The sequence below is a fragment of the Phasianus colchicus genome, chromosome 2 (assembly GCF_987193195.1).
Source record: "Phasianus colchicus chromosome 2, bPhaCol1.hap1.1, whole genome shotgun sequence".
Taxonomy (NCBI): domain Eukaryota; kingdom Metazoa; phylum Chordata; class Aves; order Galliformes; family Phasianidae; genus Phasianus; species Phasianus colchicus.
In genome coordinates this window covers 50,397,766-50,421,883 of record NC_143437.1, presented here as the reverse complement: position 1 = coordinate 50,421,883, position 24,118 = coordinate 50,397,766, and the positions used below count along the sequence as shown (strand labels likewise).

At 37.6% G+C, this 24,118-nt stretch overlaps 1 protein-coding gene across 1 annotated transcript in view; it reads left to right on the top strand.

Moving 5' to 3' along the window:
• Positions 1-1,472: 1,472 nt before the first annotated feature.
• The window catches only part of NOX3 (NADPH oxidase 3), a 36,482-nt gene continuing 13,836 nt past the window's right edge, over positions 1,473-24,118 (top strand). Inside the window, exons 1-9 of the mRNA XM_031614058.2 lie at positions 1,473-1,517; positions 2,177-2,272; positions 2,485-2,595; positions 4,350-4,434; positions 12,164-12,309; positions 15,233-15,414; positions 17,635-17,764; positions 20,920-21,012; positions 22,651-22,904. Of these exons, the coding sequence (XP_031469918.1) occupies positions 1,473-1,517; positions 2,177-2,272; positions 2,485-2,595; positions 4,350-4,434; positions 12,164-12,309; positions 15,233-15,414; positions 17,635-17,764; positions 20,920-21,012; positions 22,651-22,904 (1,142 nt within the window). The remainder of the gene's footprint in view (positions 1,518-2,176; positions 2,273-2,484; positions 2,596-4,349; positions 4,435-12,163; positions 12,310-15,232; positions 15,415-17,634; positions 17,765-20,919; positions 21,013-22,650; positions 22,905-24,118) is intronic.

The following is a 24,118-nucleotide window of genomic DNA, read 5'->3' as shown; positions in this document are numbered from 1 at the left end:
AGAGCAGCCTGCATGAGCAGGATCAGCTTCCTTTCCCCAAGAGGATCAGCTACTGTCAGTTACATGATGTACCAAAGGGAAGGGATTTCCCTCTTGACATGTGCAGGAAAGGAAATGAATTATTCTTCTCTCTTAGTAAAGGAAAATCAGAAAATGTGTTCTTCACATTGATTATAATTATGGTGCTGGACATTCAAATAACCACTTACAAAAAGAGTCCTGGATAGACCAACATCATTCTCTGATAAACCTGTCAAAAGGTTTTGATCTTGCTGAGAGGTACTGAGTCCTGCTGACTTGTATTTGCAGGTGGTTCATTAAATCCTCACTGGAGCAAACCTCTGAGGAGAAGGAAGTATGTTGAACATCCTTTAGACAAACTTGGATGAATAGGAACATCTGGTTTTGTAAATAAAAACAAATCCTGGAAAAATTCATAAGCTTTAGCCCTGGATAGTGTTTGTGTGTTGCATTTGGAAGAGCATTTTATTTCCTGAGTACCTTAAGAGTTGCCAAAGCCATCACTTTGTAGACAAAAAGTGGGAGCAGGGTCAGGAGCAATTGAGAGCCAAGAGGAAGTCTGCTCTAGCTGTGTGTGCAGGAAACGGACCTGGCTTCTCCCTAACTCTTCTGTGCTAAGACCTCTGAAACAGACATTCCCACCTCACCGATAATGGATGGATGCAGCTGTTGTTTGTGAAGCTTGACAGGGAAGACCAGAAGGAAATTACTTGTTGCCTCTCTCCTCCTAGCAGTGAGAGAAAGAATGTTATACCCACAGTTCCACCAAACTCTCTAAGCAGGACATTAACTGCTTATTTTATCCCCTCAGTCAACTGAATGAAAAACAGTCATGCATTTCAACATTATCATAGTTGCAAGAAATTCAGAAGAATGTTATAGGGTCACACTTTATTCTAACATTTGTGACTCCTGACTGAGCGACTTTGACAATTCCAATAGGCTTTTTTGAAATTCTCTCTTATACGCACATAAGGGATGCCCACTTTTGCTCATAAATTAATAGAGGTATCATGAAGAATCATTATATATTGCTCAAACAGAAAAGTGAAAGAAAAGCAAACAAACAAACAAACAAAAAATCCCACTACTACTAATAGTACCAAAAAAAAACAAACCCATCACCACCAACAAATAAATGCCAGTAAAAAAAAGAGAGCAATGTAATGACAGCATCTCTCATTTGCTGAACAATAATTTTGTAGAGAGGAAGTACTGGACAATGACCAGCATTTTATTTACACAGGTCATGAGACATGTCACTTGGGTGATCTGTTCTTGTCAGGAAGATTTTAATTAGAAAATTCCTGGAGGGCTCCTGCTCCCACTACGTGCTTATTCACATCTAAAGACAAGAGGAGTTACTAGAAAAGCCTGAGGAATGGACAGAGAACTCAGGTTACACTGGAAGGCAAGACTTAGCTGCTGCTAGCTTAGAAGAGACACTCAGAATGGCATGCTGGATTTTGAATGAAAAACTCTCAGTCCTATTATTAGTGAGTATATTCAGAGTTAAAATCCTAATTAGATATATATAAATATTTCAAGCTTGTTAAAGGCATTTTATGGTTTGCTTACAGTAATACTCCCGAGCTAAATGTAAAGCTTGCTATAAAATATTCAGCAACCTTTTTATAACTGGTCTTAAAAACAATTTAAAGTCTTACTGTTTTAGTTTTAATTATTTCTAAGTCTGTATACTTTAGACCTCAGATAAAGGGAAGAGAAGATTGGCATTGTAATTCAAATTGTATTATATATCATTTTCAGAGGCTTTGGTGAGATGGGTATGAAGGGTAGAGAAAGGAATTTCCTCAGTTTCTATCTTGCTCTGTTTCTGGAATTCTTTAATTTTAAGTTTTATTGCCTTTTTAGACACCAGGCTAAGCCTTGTGTTTAAGATCAAGTTTACCACCACACTGTAAATGTCATCTGTATCCTCTGTTGGGGACGTGAGGATAGGGCTATAATCCTGCATTTGCTAACAGATAGCCTCATTCCAGCAGGCATTTGTGATTTCTATCATCTGTGATCAAGAGATGCATTGCACGCTGATTTTGAAGTATTTCTCAGATACTTTTCAAACCATACCTAGTTTTATGTGCATTAAAAAATATTCTTAGTTTCACTGATCTGCAGCCTATCTGCTTTGTAGTTGGTGTGGCTGGGCTTGAATTTATATCTGTTTATTGATACCTTCTGCTGGTATGAAGATGAAGATGCTTACATTTATACACGGATTATGCTGGGAGTAAGTATGAATTTGATTGTTAAAAGGCTCCACAAGAAGAATGAATGTGTAATCTGATTTTATTCACATCTTTTTATGATATATTCTTTTTATGCTTAGCAGTAATTTTCTCATATAAAAGTATTGTGTTACTGTAGTGTTTTCTTCCTTATTTTTTTTTATCTTCTGTTCCAAACTTGTAATCTAATTTCTTTATACTGTTATATGCACAGTCAACCTTGGCTTGGGCGAGAGCTTCTGCAACGTGCCTTAATTTTAACTGCATGCTAATCCTGTTACCAGTCAGTAGAAATCTTATTTCATTCTTAAGAGGAGCAAGCGCTGTAAGTACCATCTCTCAAATAGCCATATTATCCTCTCCTTTTCATTTCTGTAGTTCCACAACATTGTCCATATCAAACATTTTCCAAGGAATCTTAAGTTTTGATAGACAAGTCTGTACACTATTGCCTAGCTATTACCATTTAAATTGTCAGTACTCATGACTGAGGAGAAACAAATTACTTGTTTAACACAGCATTCAATGCAACGCTGATTTTGGCAGCCACACAGCACAGTGCCATGAAGTGAAAAGTCAAGATCAACAAAAAGGGGTTGTAAGAATGCAACTCAGCCAAATGTAGAGAATATTCAAATATCATGAGTATCCTGTGTAGCTCTAAAGAGAAAATAAAGAAAATAAGTGAGAGGAAATGTACATATAAACATGTCACAAGTATAATAAGGAACATGTCTAAGCCCTTTTGTCTGAGTGGACACCATTTAGTTCTTCCCTTCTTGTAAGCATGTGTTCTCTGTATATGAGTAGTCCTCTGCTCAGAGGCATTTAAATTAACCTTGGCATCACACATAGGAAGTACTTATGGCTCTACTAGCTATAGCTTCAGCTTGCAGTGAGTTACGAGAATAAGAACTATTAGAATTCCAATATCATATGTTTGGATAAAAAATCACTGATGACTTCACAACTCTGAGAACAACTGGAATCTAAAAATCACAGCATTAATTTATTTTATTGTCAGATGGTTCTTATTTTCAGTTCTGGTGGTTTTTTTTTTTATCCTTTAAAGTACTGTCACATTTCAGCCAGTCTTTAGACAGGGAATCATCATTGTTTTTTGACTATTTGAGTCCAATGGAGCTGAGAATTAAAAAAAAAAAGTCCTGAATTTCTGAACTAGTTTGTGAATTAATATAAAATATTTGCTTGCCCACTTAAATACTGAGTAAGAACTTGGAGAAGTACTAGCCTTCTCACAAATTATCAGTATTTTGATTTTCTAAACAATATTCTGCACTAGGCAGGGAGCAACTTTTCTGGTTCCAGCATGGCCAGAACAAGACTGGACCAGTGCCCATCAGAGGCCCATCATGGCACCCTGTGGTGCTCCAGATTTTTGGATGGTTTATTACTTGGGAAGCAACATAGTTACATGCCAGGATCTTTGGCACGGCACTGTGCCAGGCCAAGCAAGCAATCCAGCCAGCCAGCACATATTTCAGAGGCTGAGATGGGCCTGCAGGTGCTTCTGAGGTTCCTGCAGAGAGTGTTGGGTTTGGCTCATGCAGCCCAGCCCGGCCCCAAGTGGTCTCTGTGCAGAACAACTAGCTGTCCAGCACATCCAGTAACAGGAATAAGGCTCAGTATCACACAAGCATGCAAACACCTAAGACACAGACAGTCTCACTACCCTAGTGTCTTCACTTCCTGAAAGCAATAAAAATGCTCTCATTGCAATTTCTGAGCTTGCAAGCAGCAATGGCTCAGCCTGGTTGTGAACACAGCCAGCTCTGCTGTTCTTATTCCAGCAAATCAGTTGTCAGCTCAGATAAACTGCTCAAGTGTCACAGACAAAAGCAGTTTTGCCCAACCTGAATTTGAGCACCTACATAAGCTGAATAGTTTTAAGAAATCTTGGAGTGCTGTTAAACCAAAAACAGTTACTTGATCACCAAAGTTAAGTTTGAACCAGAACTTCAGTTTTAGATGTACTGAATTCCTATAACCTCCATTCCAAAATGGAAGTTGCAAGTAGTAATAGGAATGATATAAAACAACTTTTGCTTTTTTACCAAGTGCTGTGGAGGAGCACCAAGGAGACAGCTTGACAAAAACATCGCATTTCACAAGGTGGTTGCCTATGGAATAGCTGTAAATGCAAGTAAGCTTTTTTTGTTGTTGTTGTTCTTTGCCTTTGAACTATTTTGAATTTCACAGTGATTCTGCATAATGTCATCAGCTCTGACATGTGCTATTTTAGTACTAGCATTTGATAACTGCATCTTTAAATAAGTCAGGAAGTCTCATTTCATTAACCATTTGTAATCCTTTCAACTTGGATAGTAACTATTGGTTGCCCGTTAGCTGTTGTAACCAGCTTGCATGTTCTTAAATTTGGTTTCAATAACTTTCATTGTACCCCTTAGAGCAGATGTCTGAAGAGATGAAATAGTGTTATAGACTGATTTCCTAGGGAAATGATACTTATGAGTTACACTGCTCATCTGTCCACTGTTAAATCTTCTTCAATAAATTTTCAATCAGGTAATAAATTTCATCTGACTTCGAAACAAGTAGCTATCTCAGAATCATTAAATTCCTACATATTTTTAAAAAGTGGAATATAGGTACAGGGTAAATCTGCATCTTGAGATCTCAAGTTTTTTTTTTCTGTTGGTCCCTTTGACTACTGATCATTTGCCTGGCTGGGACAAAGACATGATGCCCTCCTGTTCCCCAGATGGCTAAAGGATCTAGGGGGAAGAATGGAGCTTGGGGGAATTTAGAAGGCACATGGGGAACAGGAAATAGTGTGGGGAAGAGCTGTGTGCAGAGAAGGAGGAACAAAAGGCAATATGAAAGACATAAGTACATAGAGATGGGGAGGTATCTGGGGAAGGTGGCATTGCTCTCTTAGAAAAATTGATGGAGATGGAGGAGTTAATCAGGGTTATTTGCAAGCAAAATACATTGTAGGGTAGAAATATTTCCCCTAGGTTGGCTGTGAGGGTGGATCTCTGTCCCAAAATACTTTGCAGTCTATGTGTAGGAGCTGCTTTCCTTTGTGTGTATGGGCAATCAGTGTTCCCACATATTGAGGACAAACATATGGAGTTAGGATCACTGTCAAGAACCAACAAGTAAAATTTGTTCTTTGTATATAGCATTAAAGAATTCAGAGCAGAAGGCGGGCAGATGAGAATGTGCATCCTATAGTACATTATGATGATTTACTTATCTGTCATATTCATTCATTTATCAGAGTTCAGTTTCAGCATATAGCAGATTCCTATAGAATGGAACATTGCTTCTATAATTAACAAATCAACCCAGGAATGTAAACTAACCAGCTTCTACTTGGTGTATAATTTGTAACGCTCCAGAAAGAAAGCAAAACTGCACAAAACTTTTATGTTTTTTTGGTTTTACATTTTTACATTCATATAAAATGTTTCCTACTGCATTAAGACGGACAATTTGGGAAGTACAAGTCTATTAGAAAAATGATTACTTTATGGCCTCAGTATTTCCAAGAAGACAGACACATAGAGCTGATATGAAATGACAGAAAGCATCGCTATTTCATTCTATAACTTTATAGAGAGAAAATAAGGCGTTGGGGTTTGTTTGTTTGTTTGGCTGGTTGTTGTTTTTGTTTTGTTTTGGGTTTTTTGTTGTTGTTGTTTTTTGGGCTTTTTTTTTTTTTTTTTGACTTTGGCTGATAATTAAAGAATAAAACAAAATACAGAGAAATTTGATTTAAAAAACAAAGAAACATGCTAACTTAAAAAAACAGTTCTTCCCTAACAGAAAAGTGAAAAGAAAGTATAGATTTTGGAAAGACGCTACGTCACTGTGTAGTCAGTCTTGGATAAAGAACGGCCAGAAACACAATTGTCTAGAATTAAATTTAAAATGCAAATAAATTAAATTAAATTAAATTAAATTAAATTAAAAGAATAGAATAGAATAGAATAGAATAGAATAGAATAGAATAGAATAGAATAGAATAGAATAGAATGGAATGAAATAGGATAGAGTAGAGAAGAGTAGAGTAGAGTAGAGTAGAATAGAATAAAATAGAATAGAATACATCAATCTATAGCACATACAGTGAAGAAAACTAGTATTCTCTCTTTTCAGGGGGAAAAATAGGTGCCCACAGGTATATTGAGTCCCTTTTTAAATAACCTGACAGTGTTAAAATGATGTGTAAATAGATGCCATTTTTCTATCAACTGACACATTATTTATCCAAGTACTCCCTATATTTCCTTTTGTTACACAGAAGCATAGTCAACTCTTATTAGACTATTGCAATTTAGTAATTGTTAGTTAAGTGAATGTTCTTCCCTGTATGATCAATAGCCTAAACGTGGCAGCAAGAAGTTAAACCAATTTGCAGATCAGATCAGTAATCTTACTCTCACAATATAAAATTGTAGACTCCTTTATTATTAAAGTAACATGCATTCATCTCAGCTTGCCAGGTGGTGTTATTCCAGCATATTTATTTAATAGCATGCTAAAAATAGTCAGTGTGACACTAGTATTTGTCTGACTTCTTGCAGTCAGCCTGCTCTGCTGAGGTGCGCATGGCCTTGGAAAAAGTACATCTGTGTCTTTAATTTTTCATCAACTCTAATACAAATCCAAGAGCAGGCTTTAATTGGTCAGGTCGTAAAGGGATATAATTAGAGACTAGTGGAAGAGCGAAGTTGGAGAGAGAAGAGAGGGTAAACAATGCTATCTATAATCAAGGGCATCACTGAAAATTCAGTGAAGGGAATTCTGCTTAGTTTGTCTTCCTGCATTCTGCATGCCTGTCTGTGATAAGAGCTGTCTGGGAGTTATTCACCCACTCATAAATCTTCCTTATGGATCTGTAATTCTGCTGGAATAAAACCATTGTTTCATGCGCTCCCAGTCTGATCAGTGCAAATCATTCCATATTTTCTAATTCCTAAAGAGGCTTTGCAGTGGACAGCTGGTACCTAAAGACATCTACAAGAGAGAGAAAATAACATTCTCTACAACTCCATTTTCTCACTACACTGCCTTTATTGTCATAAGAAAGTACGTTTGTACCTATTACAAAGTGAGCAGTGCTGGTGGAACTTTTTTACTTTGGCATACAGTGCATGTCTTGAAGAACAACCTATTTGTTGTATTGTTTTGATGCTTGCAGAAAAGTTATACAGATCCACTCCTGCAACAGTGGTTGAATTATGATGTGAATAAAGCTTAAGGTATTAAGGGAAAGTAGGGGAAGGACAGTGGGTTTCTTTGTAATTAGTCTGCTTGGAATGGTGTTTTCTGCTCCTTACAAATTCCAGTAGTGTGATTTTCTTTAAAAATACCCAAAATGCAGACAGAAATATGGAGGGGCCAGGTGTGTTTACCTTCTGACAAGCACAGAAAAATCTATAACTGGGAAAAAAAAAAAAAAAAGAAAACTTTCCACTTTCAAACATATTTTGAGCAGCGTTTGTAGGGGAAGACTGTTGGTGGTCTTAGAAACTTCTTTGTGTAAAGTATCGAGTTTTCAGGAAAATTTTTTCTTTTTTAAATTTCACTTAGGTTTGTTTGTCACTTTTGTAATTTTCACATAACCTGTGCATTTTTAATCCACAGAGAAAACACAGAGCTGAACTGAGGGGTCTGTGTAACCAGAAATGGCATAAGGCAGTGGGTTGCAAAAGAATACAGGTTTGGTCAGGGGCAGACTCTTCGGTTCTCAGCTTGAGTTCCTGTATAGCTGTTCTCCTCACCATGAGCTGAAAGGTCTAGATTTGATCCTTTAATTTTACCATGATATGCTGGTTAACCAAAATACTTGACTGCTAGCTGCAAGCTTCAATTTAATTATTATCCTATACAGGCATGCAGAAAAAAAGAGAGAAATCTTGTTCTCAAATAAACACATGCAATTCTTGTTTGGTTCAATGAAAGTTGTGCATGCTTCACTGATGGCACAATTGGCTGAATAAGAAGAGCTAAATTGACCAGACTTTCAAGATAATTTAATTACATCTCTTCGTTTTTAAGAATATGTACAGTAAACACCATGCTCTAATAGCAGCCCTTTTCCTCCTCCACTCCTTCCAATAAAACCTTTTATTTGATCTCAGAGGTGGACCACATTAAACATCTCAGGGTCAAATACAAATTAATGCATATTAAGTGCTTCAGAGGTTCCAGATGTTGTTAAAAACAACAGTTGAAATCCTTCAGTCTTCATGCTCAGATATAAAAAGAAAACTCTTTAAGTGATTGCATGATTTATTTTGTACTTTATATTTAGTCATGCAGAATGAGGAAAATATTGAACTGAAAATTCAATACTGAATACCTGAAACTTTGCTCTCACGCTTAGCTTATCTAAGCAGTGCAGGGGAAAAACAAAACAAAACAAAAGACCACTTCAGCTACTGTAAATGCAGATTTCAGCAATTTGTACATAAGTTTTGAAATTGCTTGGTAAATTCTATACACTGTAGATGCAAAGAACCTTCAGAAAATGTACTTTAGGGATGTAAAATATTTTAGCTAATGGGAACGTATCCAGTGCCAGACTTTTTAGTCTGCTACAATTATTGTATGTTAAATGAACAACATTGAAAATGGAATTAGATCTTTGCATTACTCTTACCATCCAGCTATAATTCAGTTTTAGACTGCATCATTTTTTCCTGGCAGCACAGAAAAACAACATCAGAAGTATTACGCTAATGACACTCAAGGCAGAATTTAAGATCATGGGATATTGGGGTAAGCTGACATATTCAGTACATTAGCTTGAATGTTAATATTTTTCAGTGTATCATTATATTGTATATGTTAATCGTTACCACAGAATAGCTTGAAAACAAGTCCTATCCTATTCATTCTGGGAGTCTCCCACTCTTATAATACCTTCCACCTGCTAGATGAAAGCTGGAGAGAATACTACCCAGAAGGGAAGATTTCCAAAGAAGATTGTGGGATGCTGTTTCCATTGACAGTAACATTTACAGTAAAGCAGAACAATATACAGCTGGACAAAACAGTGTATTTTAATAGCTTGCAGAAAAAAAAAACTCCCTGGGTTAAGTTGAAGAATACAGATTCCTTCTTCCAGGGAAATCTGGCAATGTGTTTACCTTCAGTAAATCTTAGGCTAGAGGTCTACTTGAGAAATGAAGTCTGTACAACACATACAAGTATTTTTTTTGCTCAGAATCACAAATACTTTGCCATGGAATATGGAAGAAACTACCATCTCATCTCACTTTCAGCACTCAACACGTAGCAGATAGCACTTGGTTTCCTGTCACTGCTGACACAACTAGAATTTGTACAAACCATGTGCAATCCCGCACTTTGAGGAAAGTGCAAGATTTCATAGCTTTCTAAACAACAGAAATGTCTTCATTTTGCATGAAGATTTCATAGTGTGCTATATCCATTTTTTACAAACCGACGTATTTCAAAGGTGAAATAAAGTAAGTTATGCAATGAATACAGATTGAAACCTCCAAATCTAGTCAGTGTTGCTACTCTAAATGAGTGAGTGTAGTCCAAAACTTACAGTTTATGTGTTTCAGGGAACTGTGTTGGTAAAATAAAGCTAAGGATTCCAACTGTGTAACATACATTTGATCCCGAAGCCGTGGTGAATATTTATACCATGTCAGAGTTAGAGAATGGTTTGGACTGGACAACAACTTAAAGCCCATCCAGTTCCAATCTCCTGTCATGGGCAGGTTTGCCACTCATTAGATCAGACTACCCAGGGCCCCATCCAAACTGACCTTGACCACCTCTGGAGATGGGGCATCCACAGCTTCTCTGGACAGAGATGGGTTATAAAGCACTTTATAGGCATTTGAATTCAGTCTCCATCCTGATGAAGCCATTCTGATTTGCATAAATTTATTATACATTGGTCCAAAAATTCAGAAAAAATTGTGTAAAAAAATTTTGTACTGTGGGTGCTCAGTTTATTCACTTCAAATGACCATGCCAATAAATAACTGATTACTGTAATTAAAGGTTTCATCAGGAAATGGTTCACAAGAGAATAAGCAGTCAGCCTGGTGACTAGGACCGATATTTTGGTTTAAGTTCCTACTTTAACTCACATATAATAGGTATTAAAAAAAATGTCTTTCATTCAAAAATGACTCACCCAGTTAGTGCCTAAGCATGGGGCAATGAGATAGAGCAGGCAAAAAGAAATGGTGGGAAGAGTCCCTAACGCTAACATTGTGTTTTGTGTGAAGTGTAACTTGACAGTCAACAGAAGTACATCTTCTGCTCTAGAAGGATCATATCAGAACTGAGTGGAAATAACCTCTCTCCAGCCTGGACAGATGGGCTAAGATGCCATTGGAAGACAGAGTGTGATCTTTCACTTTTTTTGCACAGCTACTTCCATGTTCTGCATTCTTCCTTGACTTGTATTCCAATGACCACAGCCCTTTCCACATGTTGTTTAGGAACCACACAGGGAATAAGAGTGCTCACTAAATGGATCTAAAGGACAAAAATCCTTAGGCAGTTAAGCCAGCCTTTTTAGCTATGATTACTCAATGACTAGTACAGTAAGGGGTTACTCTGTGCAAGGAATAAACAAAAAAAGAAAAAAAAAAAAAGAAAGAGGAACTTAAAAAAAAAAACCACAAAAAAGTAGAAAAAATAAAAACAAAAAAAAAAGGAAAGAAAAAAGGGGGAAAAAAAGAGACAAGAAAAGCAATTAAATGAATGAGGAAAAAAAAAAGAAGAAAGAAAAGAAAAGAAAGGAAAGAAGAAAAAATCTTCTTTTGAGAGTAGATTGTTCAGGGAAGCAGGTGATACTTCATTTATTACCAATATTGCTTTTTACCAGGTTTTTAAATGGTCAGGGACAGGAACAGATAAAGCCTGAAGGAGAGATGATGACAGAAAGATAATTATAAAATCTTGAAATAGTGTATCGTAATACTGCTTCTGTAAACATCTAATTGTTTTTCATTCTTGGTTTTCATCCTTCAGTATTTAATGTTTTGCATTAATTGCACCTTTCCCGTAATGGATTTTAAAATCTGTCATACTGAAAATTGTGAAAATCTGCACCTAGTTTGATTATGATTTTATCTATGTTTACCAGTAATAAAACAAAGGTTTTATTCCCTGTTTTATCTTCTTTCCACTTGGAAAAAGGATTATGAGGAAGTTCACTTATGCATTTTTTTAAACTAGTCACTTCCTATCCCTTTGGAATTCATGCTAGAAATAAAAGTAATGTATGCTGCTGAGGACAAATCAGAGATAACCCTGTGATTCAGACCTTTTCCTTAAAATCAGAGTTTCTGTGTGATGCCCAGGCTCCACCAGCATATTGTGATGCTATATCCAGTTGAGGACAGGGGAAGATTTTGAAAGCATCTCTTAAATCTCTCCAGTGCAAATCTATGCCTAAAATGGACAAGCTAGTGTCCTATGTAGCAATATTAGACTTTGGCATATATATTAGAATATTCATGAAAAAAAAAAGAAAAAAAAAAAGAAAACAACAACCACAAACGAAAGTGGATTTTTATAGATTTTCTTTTAACACTTTAAAACCCAAGGTAAACAGCTTTATCTCATTTCTCAAGTGGTTGCCTTGGATAACACTGAAGCCTGCAGGACACTCAATTTAAACATGCAACCCTGCAGCTGTTGTCTCTGGTTTGAACCAGTTGCGACACATTGAACATACATCAGATAAAATTTTCCTTTTGCTGTCAGTTTACTCTGTTCAAAGCTCTCAATTTATGCGCAAGCTTTTCAAATAGTCAAGTAGTGTGCGCTTAACGGAGCTGCTTCTGGCACTGAGGATACATATGAGCATGTCTGTAGCCTTGTGCCTCTCTTCTCTCATGCAGCCATCCACACTGTTGCCCACTTGATCAATATAGAGCGGTATCATAACAGCCAGTCGAAGGAAGCAGGGGGGCTGCGGAATAAACTTTCTGGCATTGGCAAGAGGCCAAATGAAAGCTACCTGAACCCGATCAGGACCTATGAAACGGTAAGCTGTCACTTTTTGGTTTTCTTCACGTAAAAAGTTTTCCTCTGTGGATCCTACCGTCAGGAAAACTATATTTCAAAGCCTTTTAACCAAAGCAATAAGGTGCTGCCAGAGGTTAACCTCAATTTCAGCTGAAAACACTTCCTCAGAGCTGCATTTTCAGGTTATTTAGCTCAAAGAAATGCCTATAGTATTTTAATTAGTGTGCCAGAAGACAAGTAGGGGGAAGGCTAAGGGAACTCAGAAATTGTAGACAGTGAAACAAATCTGCAAGGAATTTTAAAAACTAAAATAAACTGTAAATATATGGAACAAAGACAACTTCTTTCTAGAAAGAAACAATAATTGAACAGCAGTAACACATGAAATTGCTTTCACTGTTGCTATTTGTCTCTCCCTATGGGACATCTTCCCAGTTAGAAGGCTGCTTCTGCCCTGTTACCGACTGGGGCTGCCCAAGGAAGATCACATCCAACAGCACCCAGAGGCTTGCTATCTAGGGGATGCAGTGTACAGGGAAGCGAGGGATAGTGTGTGCAGGACTATGCATAATTCTGTCCTGCAAATGAATGACTGCTTACCCTGGGGAAATAATGATACTGTGCATCCCACTTACTTCCTTGGTTACCTTATAACAGCATGGCTAGAGATCTTCTTTGCAGTACTCACAAGATACAGAAAAACACACCAATTCTGCAATGCATGCACGTAAAACACACAAAAGTTGCTCAGCTTTATTCCTTACACTATTCATCAGACACTACGTGCCTTTTTGTGTATAGTGTTGTAGGCTGCTGTTGTGTACTCTCAGGCTACACAAGCCCCTAGTAAGACTCCCACATGTAATGTTTCTACATTTGAGGAAATTCCCACATACCCAGCTTGTGGGTGAAGGCTTCTTAAAGACTGTGGAGTGGGCCCTTTCAATCAGAAACAAAGTGAGATGCTGGCTAGACAATCAACAGTAGTCTTTCATAGTACTTTTCAATTATAAGGCATTTTGTCCCATCTTTTCTCTGTTCTTCTCCAGCTTAAATGTGACTTTTGCATCTTTCTAAACAAACAAATAAACAGTTACCAAGTTTCAAGAAAAACAAGCAAATTAATGGTCTCAAAATTATGAGTACAGAAGCTTTGATGTTAGCATTGACAAAGTAGCCAGAGCAGCACAGTGAGGAAGGACTAAGCTGTGTCACCTCTGAATAGCTGGTGCCTACACTCACCACATGCATGTGAAATGTTTCTCCAGAACAGAGCAGAACTCACAGTACTGAATGGTAACCCACTGCCTTCCAGTATGCATTTTTTTTCTCTGATAAGCCTTCCCATAGTGATATAATTGAGAGGTAGGCATCTAATTAACATTAAGATCCTAAATATCCTTGAAAAAGAAAGCTAGCATTTTCGGAGATTTTATCCAGATTTCTCATAGTAATATGCCCCACAGTCACTTGCTAATCTACAGCCTAGATTATACTCTAACCTCTAATATTTATATTTATCTCCCACTTGTGTTTCAGTAGCTATACTCAGAATTAATAAATTATGAAGGAAAGCAAAACGAAGATTTCTTTAACTTCAGAGAGGAAAGTTCTGAGAGCAACAGCTCAGATTTCCTTTCCAATTCTATTGCAAACCTAGAGTAGAACTGTACTAAGAGTTTTTTCCTTGTTTCATCTCAACATTCAAACTAGACAGTGTTGTGGAAGTGTTCAAAATATCACCTAGATCAATCCTGTTAATATGTAGAAGGGTCTGAGCACACTCTTCACAGGCACCAATTTGAAATTGTGCTGTGTGCAGTCGAGTGTGAATATTTGAAAGGATGATTTTACTGTAAAAAGTGACAGTAAAAATGACATTGTGGAATTTTATCACCTCTAGCATTTCTATATCAGATGAGTGCAATTTACAAATACAATGTGGATTTTACTTCTACTGTACTAGTAGCTGTAGAACCAACTCATGATCCAGTAGGCATACTCAGTTTCCTCCTTCTTGAACACCAGCCCTAGAAAAGGAGATATACACTTTGCAGGCCAAATGGAGGCTTTATTTACACTCTGCTGGCATATTTAGCTTGAGTTTCATCTTGCATGTGAGATTCTTACTGCTGTTCTTCATGATTTGCACTTTACAACTGAGATCAGCATCTGACTGTTGTGTTCAAAATATGTCTTCATTCTCACTTCAGTTTATTTTAGTGGGTTTAGACAGATGTAACAGACCTTTGCTGATGCCTGTGAGTCACAAAGAAGAAGGAACATGCTCTGGCCCAGAATATTAATGTAAAGATGTGAATATAAACATGTATTTCAAAAACTAAATATTATCCTGCAATGTAGAGGTAAATGTAAGGAACATGCAAATAAGATACGCTATTTAGGTAAGTGAGAGTGTGCCATTTTTATACACCACTAAAGGACTGTGAAAATCTTTGAAGTAAAATGAGCAAAAAAGAGACCCACACATTCCAAGTGACTTAGCACCTCACTTTATCATCCTCCCATGAATATCACAATTGGTAGAGCTGTTTTGGTTATTACATTTCTAAGCTTAATCTTCTCTCTCATCTGTTTCCTTTTTTCTTCTGAGATGCTTTTACATAAGATAAACAGGTAAAAGTACTACTGGGACTGCCTGATTTCCCTCCTTTCAATTCCTCAAACAAATAAGTGGCAGTGAACATTTATAAATCTGTCTGGGATAAGAAATAGAACAAGTGGATGATTTTCCATGCTTTTCTGAAATGAAATTGAGGTTTGCCTTGCCTGAGAGTCTTGTTCTGATTTTGTTCCTATTCTGAAAATGTAACATAAAATTTGATTTAATATATAATAGTAAACACAGTGGCATTATTAACAGTAAAAATGCTACTACGAACAACAATATTAGTAACAGAAATAATGTATGTTTACTCTAGAACATAACAGGAGAGGTACTGACCACCATAGCTGGAGTAACAGGAGTTATGATAACTGTGGCTTTTGTTCTGATCGTGACTTCATCCACAGAGCTCATCAGAAGGTCGTGCTATGAGGTGTTCTGGTATACCCACCACCTCTTTGTGGTTTTCTTTATTGGTTTAATAATCCATGGTACAGGGTAAGTACCTGCATGAACTACACGAGGTATGTGTACACAGTCTGAGATGAACACAATCCAAATCTTTCACTCTGTGCCTTTCTAATAACAAACTTTTGAGATCTTTGCTTGGAGACAGGATGCAAAACGAAAACTTTTTTGAGATTAGTACACACCACTTCTCCAAGGACTTCTCTGTGTTTTTCTTTCAAACATTCTGCTATCTCCCTGTCATACAATTTGCAGAATCAATGCATTCAGACTGAAGGAACTTCCATCTCTGAGAACTGGGGGCATTGCAGATCAACTTTTTATTGGCTTCAATTAATAAGGAATACTCCTTGACTTCATAGCTCTTGTAAGGCATTTTTTTAAGAGAGCTTGTACAAGCTTGCTAAGCTTTTTGCACTTCTGCACTTCCCCTCATTTTTCTTTCTCTTCCCTCTTCAATAGTGTTACTATGAACCTCTAGTAGTGCATATACATGCTCATTTTAATTCAGATAAGGTGTGCAGTTTTGAGGCAGAGCTTACAGTCCTTCTCCCTATGTTTTGGTTCATATTATTGCACAACATTAGACTGTACAACGGAGAGTGATTGAAGATGAAACTATAACAACAGTTTTGTCTCTGTGTTCATGAGACCAATGTAGACCTAGTCCTAAGTCTTTGGTAACTCCCAAATGTGCACAGAGGCTTAGGCCCTCAACAAAAAGTGCTTTGCTCTTTTCCTGCCAACTACCTGGTGTATACATGGCCTGAAGCTATATTAATACTTTTCACATGTCACAATATCTTTTTTACATCTGTTTCATAAAACAGTCACATAGTGTTGACTGCCCCTGAAGTATGTACAGACCATTGCTCTTTGACACATGGGAACTTCTTAGCCCACTGCAGTGTGTTCGCACCTACTCCTTCAAGGTGCATGGAGTTATCTCGAGACAGGTAACAGGCTGGCACTATGCTTTGTGCTGTTAGTTTCCTCACCTCCTTTCTTGTTATTTGAGACCTGCTACATTTAGTTTGAACTTGAAGGGCTCCTGAAATTGGCTCAATTGATTAGTCCCAAGATTCAGAGGCACAGCTGCCAAAAAAATGCTGTAAACTGTATCCTGGTCTGATTTAAAAGCATTCCTTAATTCTCCCCTTCAAATCTGTAAGGATCCAATTTCAAGAAACTGTGAAGAACCCTTCAAAAGTCTTTGGTTTGTGTGCTCCCTCTGCCTAGACAGCTGACTGACACTCCTCGAGGGGACACTTATTTAGCAGTATCTAGTAGGGTTAGATGAATCTAGTGCTTTCACCAAGTGGGAACTGCACTACCACAGAGCAGCTCTTGCTGCCCCAATACATCTCTACCACCCCATTTATGAAAAGGAGACAAAAATCAAGGTTTCATCCACTTCCTATCTCTCTCTCCTTCTCAGGTGACTGCACAAAAGCAACACTCCCTCAAGCCTTCTTTTCTGTCTTCTGTCTAAACTGGTGGCAGCTGGTGATACTGTCACATAAAAGAAGGCAGCACTTGTCTCTTGTAAGACAAATAGGCAGGACAGGCTTATGTTGTAGAGTCAAAGTGAGAATGGAAGGGAAAATTCAAAGAAACCATGTGAAACAAACAGCGTTTCTCATAAAAATCTTACTTCTCTACTCACAGTAAACACCAGCTGAAACACATTAAAACTGAGCAGTCAAGACTGATATGTTTGGAAAAATCACATCCTTAGCAATCTCAGAAGTAAAGAACTTAGAATTTAATATGTTTAGAAAGCACACATCTAATTACAGTCCTCCAACTTTATTTGCAGCTTTTAAAAATGCATTTAGAAAGCAGCAAAGGAAAGAGAAGGTCTGTCTCCATTAAAGTTTATTGTTTTTCTAAACAGTACCAGATGTACCATATATAGAGGAGGTCAGTGTGTCTGCTCCAAAGAACTTGGAAATCATTTTGATTTTGACAAGAAAATAGAACATTTTCTTTGAAACAGCTTCATTTGCACTATTCATTTGCACTGGTGTATACCAATACTATAACAAATTTCTTGCACTTGGTTGAAAAGTCATGGCACACATAAAGGAAACATGAAGAGAGTAGAATAGTCTTGAAATGACCTGTTTTTGAATGTCAGTTGTTTCCATGTCTTTCATTCAAGTACTGCATTCAAATACTAGTATGAAACATACACATGTCCAGAGACATTACAAGGAGGTTTGTTGTTGACAATATTTTTGTTTTAAGTCAGCTAGTCCGGGGTCAGACACCTCACAGTCTGCTGCTTCACAACATCACTTACTGTAAAGAACACTACTTGGAATGGGAGAAAACCACTCAGTGTCCTTTGCCGCAGTTTTCTGGTAACAAACCTGTGGTAAGAGTGATGTTTGTCTTTTGCTTTTAGCTTAATATTCTTCCTTGAGAGGCCATGTGTCTGCCATAGGGAGTGAGGGGGCTGCAGTGTATGATGCTAGCAACTGGCACTCAGTGTCGTGTTTTGAGAGTAATTGCCCATTCCTGTTCTGTGACCTCCCCCTGTGCACTGAACCTCCTACATAATCTATATAGACAGGTACAGATGGAGAGATATTTGTAAAAGGTTGGTGTTAGTAATAATAATTAATACTTCTGGAAGATTCTTTAGTAAGTCAGCACTCCTTTTTGTTTTAGAATTGGCCTATATTTGTGTTTTGGTTGGTTAGTTGAGTTTTGTTGCTTTTTTATGTGGGTTTTGTGTTTTGTTGGCGGTGGTGGGTTTGTTTTTTTTTTTATTACATTTTGTTTTTATTGTTTAGCATCAGCAATAGCCTTGATGTGCTCATCTCATTGCACAAATATGGTCTCTGGGTAAAAATCTTCTAAGAATAGAGATACAGAAAATGCAGTGAAACAGGAGAGATAGAGATGCAAATTATTATTATTATTTTAACTAATAGTGCTTTAATATTAATAGCCTAATTACCAAGGGAGACTAAACTGAAGATAAGATTATGTCCTTGCTTTGGGGCACATACCTCCTATCATCCAGCCTTGATGTCTTAAGTTAGGTAAAACAGAGAGAATTTGAAACAATAAATTATGAAAGGCAGGAAAAATGTCCCACAGAAGGGTGGTTTCACTGCAACAAGATTGCAAATCCACAGGGGGTAATTAAGTAGCAGATTTGTACAGTGTGTCAGATGTCTAGCATCTAAACAAGATCATTTAACATTTACAGTTCAAGATTTAGCTTGCTCATATGCAAGTTTTTGTTGTTTCTTCCAGAAAGAGAAAGCATATGAAAGGATATCTTAATGTAAAGGAAAAAAAATTAGCATTCAGTATCTTGCAGCTCTGTTAATGGCTGACATAGATTTTTCTTAAACTAAACTATTGTTAGCCACTACTCAAACTGAATATTAATGAGAAAACGAATGCCTCTCTAAAAATTTCAGCTACAGCGTTGCCATAAAAATCAATAGGTGGCTGCACACTGTGAATACAGACACAAACTTGCTTCCAACAGCATGCCTTGACATTCATTATCATAAAGCTAACTGGAGAGAACTTCCACTTCTCCGTGTTAAACCTACTTTGCCACACTTTCCTGCATACCCAAGGCCGTGCTTGTGAAGTCACATTACTTTAAATGAATTGTGATAATACCGTATGGTACATCAATTGTCTGTAAGAACTGGGCTTTGCTGGATGAGTGCTGTGCAATGGTGTCATGCCTGCAAGCCTCAATGGGCAAAAATCCATTCAGAGGCTCAGAAGATGTGGCAGCACCAGCAAGGCAGGGATTTAGAATTGGGACAAAGGGACAGCCTTGTGCACATGCAGCTGGGATTGTGCAATGTGGCACTGGAGCACACATTCCCCTGGCCTCAGGTATGCTGAGGCAGATGGGCCCCCCCTCAGCCATCTACACCTGCGTCCTGGCTTCATGTCTCTGCCCATCTCCTCCCACTGAGGGTGTTTAAGCATTTCTTTTACACCCAGTGTATCTGAACTTTTATCCTCATAGCATCTACCATACCATCACTGTGCTGACTTAGTTCATTCTCATCAGGGGAAGAAACACCATCCGGGCAGGAATACAGATGCTCTGATTAAGTGGCCAGGAGCTGTGTTGTCGAGCAGCACAGCCCTCCTGGTAGATGACTCATTGTCACAAACCAGCCATGAGATACGTTGGATTGAAAGCTCTATTACAGAGAAGAAGCGTCACATTTGAAATCTTAGCTTAGCTGTCACATGAGAGAGACTGCAGCCTTAACATTCCTGTCACATGCTTTTATTTACAGGTAGCACAAATGGAAGGGAGGAAGAACAGGTCTCATCATTATTGTGCCTTGATGTATGCTAATATATTCAAGATGTGTGAGATTACCCACTGTGCAGAGACACCTGTAGTATTTAGGGACAACCGATGTGTTGAGTTTCTGCTTTAACTCAGAATCTCCTGGCTTATACTAGTTTCTTCCCATTATTAAATCATGACTTTTTTTACATTTAATTTTCAAGACTTAAGCTTGGGAAATTGCTGCTCCATCTTCTTATCACTTTCTAAGGAAGCCACATTATTTTACAGCTTGCTTCTCATAAAAGATACTTTATATTCCCTGTTACTCAGCTTGTGGGGAAAAGTCAATGTTTCAATAAGTAAAGTTATTCTTGATAGTCGTATCATTGAAGAGTCCTCAGATGGCTAAAATGTGTTGTATACATAATTGAACTGCAATAAAACTGTATCTCCTAGGGATGGGAGAAACAAAACATGAGGGAAAAACAAAACACATCAAAAACACCTACTTCATTTATTTATTATTCCAAAGATCCAATTACATCTAATTATCTAAGCTATTGTCATAGTACATCACTGTACTATGCTAATATTCTTGAATAGCCTGAATAGCCAAGAACTTTGTACTGTTCTAGTGGTCCACAACAAGAAGTAGAACAATCCTCTGCAACACTTAAAGTAAGAGCTAGCTAATGGATTCAGTGGAATTATATCCCATTTTTCTAATTGAATATTTGAGATTTAATGTTTTTGCATGTAGTTTCAAAAAACTCACGGCTGACAATATGATGTATTCCTATCTGACTCATCTGGATTATTTTAGATTTTGAAGAGAAAAAAAGAGTAAGCCTATGATGGGTGATGTTATTATATGGATCTATACGTCTTCAGGTCCAGTTATGCTTATATTTAACTCCAAAACAGATTAATCCTTTTGCTTCAGTGTAGGAATGGATATTAAAGGACTCTTCTTGATCAGAATACAGATGGACATTAGGAATGCTTTTGGACTGTGTCTGTGACAGAGTCCCATATGTCCATTCCATGAGAACATCAGAATTGCTATGGTAGCAACAGAAATACTCTTGTGAGAAAGGCAAAGGAAAAAAAAAAAAGGAAAAAAAATCACAGAAGAGAAAGGAAATACTTACATTTTAGGCTAACTTCAGATTTAAACAGTGAATGCAATGTAATTTTGTTGAAGTTGAAAAAAATATTCTTTTTTAATATTAAACTTACTACAGGCTTGGAAATGGGTTGCGAGTCCTGTGGTGCTGTATATCTGTGAAAGAATTGTTAGATTCTGGAGATTTCAACAGGAGGTAGTCATTACTAAGGTATGTAGCACAGTTGCATGTTTGTGCAAAAAGAAAGTGATGTCACTGTGTTACTTTTCCCCTTTTATAGACATCTACTCCATATTATGATCTTATTTTTCACCTCCAGATTCAACTGTTCTTCCATCATTACTATGGTTTCAGCCAGGTATTGATTTTAGTTTTGCATTTATTCCAATAGCAAGTCCATAAGAATATTCCATATGGGGCCACGTATGATTAATGAACTACCAGACTCACAAAGCCCCACCATCACAGCACGCACCTCTGCACAGACACCATTTCTTTCTGCAGAACTTAAACACAACTTACACTGGAGTAAATGGCACAGAGGCCCTCAACTTCATCAGGATATGGTTTTTACTGTCAAATCTGAAGGCTTCCAAGGAGATTAAGGGCTTTATTATCAGGCAGCACAAATAGTCAAAATGTCATTGATACCAGCACAACTGTGACAATTTGTCCCAGTTGTAAATATCTTTGTGTGCTGAGGATCTGTTTAATTCACAGCAGAGTGAATTGGAGCTGTTGGAGCAGCAAAGTCCATGCGTATCAAGCCAATGATCAGAAAGAGGCTTATCTTGTGTGAGGGAAAAGCATGCAGGGTAAATCATGCTGCTGATTTCACAGGGTGACTGTGATCTTAGCATCTCAGTATGCCATGCGTGACACAAAACTGCCTGCTAAGCTGAGACTGCCTCTTAATAAAAGTATGCTAGGATTGAACTCCACCAAGCCTATTTCTTCTTACCAAATCAATAGTAATCCTATACATACATACAAGTAAGTTGTGCTACATGTGAGTAAAACTGGAAAAATACTCCAGCCTGTCAAGGAGTAATTTTGTATTGGGTGTCACAGAATCACAGAACTGTGGGGGCTGGAAAGGACCTCTAGTGTTCAACAAGCCCAGCCACTCAGCAAAGCAGGCTCCAACAGCAGGCTGCACAGGTAGGCAACCAGGTGGGTCTTGAATATTTCCAGAGAGGGAGATTCCACAGCCTCCGTGGGCAGCGTGTTCCAGTTCTCTGTCATCCTCACTGTGAAGAAGTTCCTTTGCATATCAGTGCGGAACTTCCTATTCTCAAGTTTATGGCCATGTCCCCTTGTCCTGTCCCCACAAACTGATGAAAAGAGGTTAGCCACATCCCCCTGACTCCCACACTTAAGATATTTATAAACATTAATAAGATTAGCTCTTAGTCTTCTTTTCTCAAGGCTGAACAGACCAAGGATGTTCAGCCTTTCCTCATAAGAGGGTGCTCCAGGCCATTTATTATTTTCATGGCCTTCTGCTAGACTCTTTTCAGGAGATCCCTGCAAAGGCTTTTGCAAAAGCTTCCATATTAGGAAGAAGTTGACAGAACATTGATTTACTAAAGACTTTACTCTGCATCTTATGACTCATAAAGAGAGCTGCCAGGTATTATACAATGTATACACTCCCAAGTTATTGGACAACAACAGCACTTCAGTATAAAGTTTAGAGCATTACCTATAGATACTTAAACATGACTGTGCATCCTAATTTTAATTAACTTGAGCTCAAGTACAGATGATTAATAAGTCATCTGCAGTTCAATGAAAATTGTTATTCTTCTCAGAGAAAATTAAATAAAACCTTTTACTATTCTTCAGGTGGTGACACATTCCTCTGGAGTCCTAGAGCTTCACATGAAAAAGCGTGGCTTTAAAATGGAAGCGGGTCAGTATATCTTTCTGCAGTGCTCATCGATCTCACCACTGGAGTGGCACCCCTTCACCCTCACCTCAGCTCCTGAGGAAGACTTCTTCAGTGTTCACATCAGGGTAGCTGGGGACTGGACTGCAGCCCTCTTCAAGGCTTTTGGAGCAGAGGAGAAAACTTTCAAGGAGTTGTGGATGTTACCAAGGTTTGAATATCAAACAATACATTTTAAAGAGTTAATTTTACATTTTAAAATAAATTTTAACATTTTAATTAATTTTGTGTGTGTTCTTTGTGGCACAGATCATAGTCCGAGGTTCAGAAATATGCCATTATGTTAAAATAAAAACAAAACAAAACCCCTACAAATAAAATCAGTCATGAACTTAGACCAGTGGCAATCATGAAAACCCAGTGAATAATCCAAGTCTAAGTCAATATATATATACACACATACACATTGCTATTATTTACATCTCTGCCATCTATATCTATAGACTTTTGATATACTGATACTTTCAAACTGAATTAAAACAACACTAAAAGCTATTTGCTAGCTATTTTTCTGAACATTTCCTTTCTGACAGCACCCATCACGTACCACCCAAATACTCAATTTGTCCCTTCAGGTTACTCAAATAATTTGTGGCTACAGAAGCCTCTGCCTGAGCCTTACTTCTTTTGATCAGTCTCCCTCAACTCAGCCTCTGTCCTAATATATAAAAGTTATCAGCACTCAAGTTCTATCTGGTGGCATCTTAATCCAAGCAAAATGTTGATCTTTCTTTGTTGAAAGTCAGCAGGGCTCAGCTGAAGCTAATACAGCCATTCAGACTTACACCTGCTAAGTATCTGGCTCTAAACCAGATGGATTCAAACTATTTAGAAACTTGTGGTCATATTATAGGGGGGGGATTTTCAGTGCAGGAAACAGTCCAGTACAGGATCATCTCTATTACTGTGGAATGCTTAGGAGCAACACTGAAGGAGCTATTTCTATCTCAGAAAATTGCTTTTGATGAGGTGGTTCTAGTGAAACCAAATAGCAAAAGGTAAAACTATTTTATGTAATTTAGTGGTACTTGGATGCTAAAGAACATTCCTCTAAAAAGCTTATGAACACTATCAAGCTACAGAGGCATACCAGACAGCGCAGGAAGAGAAGAAAATGTTGTGCAGTTCTTGCTTTATGTCAGTTAATAAGAATTAGAAATGAAAGCTATGCCTTTGTAAAAGGCAGCTGGAAAGAGAATTTTGCTGTTTCAGTAGAACAGAAATGACCCACAATGACTGACATCCACTGTAAAGAGGGAGAAAGAGGAAAACGTCATCAAATGTTGCTGGCCGCAGTGCAAAATTGAAATAAACAGCAATGTCATACATAAATACTCTTTTTTATAATTATGTTAGCCTGCCTAA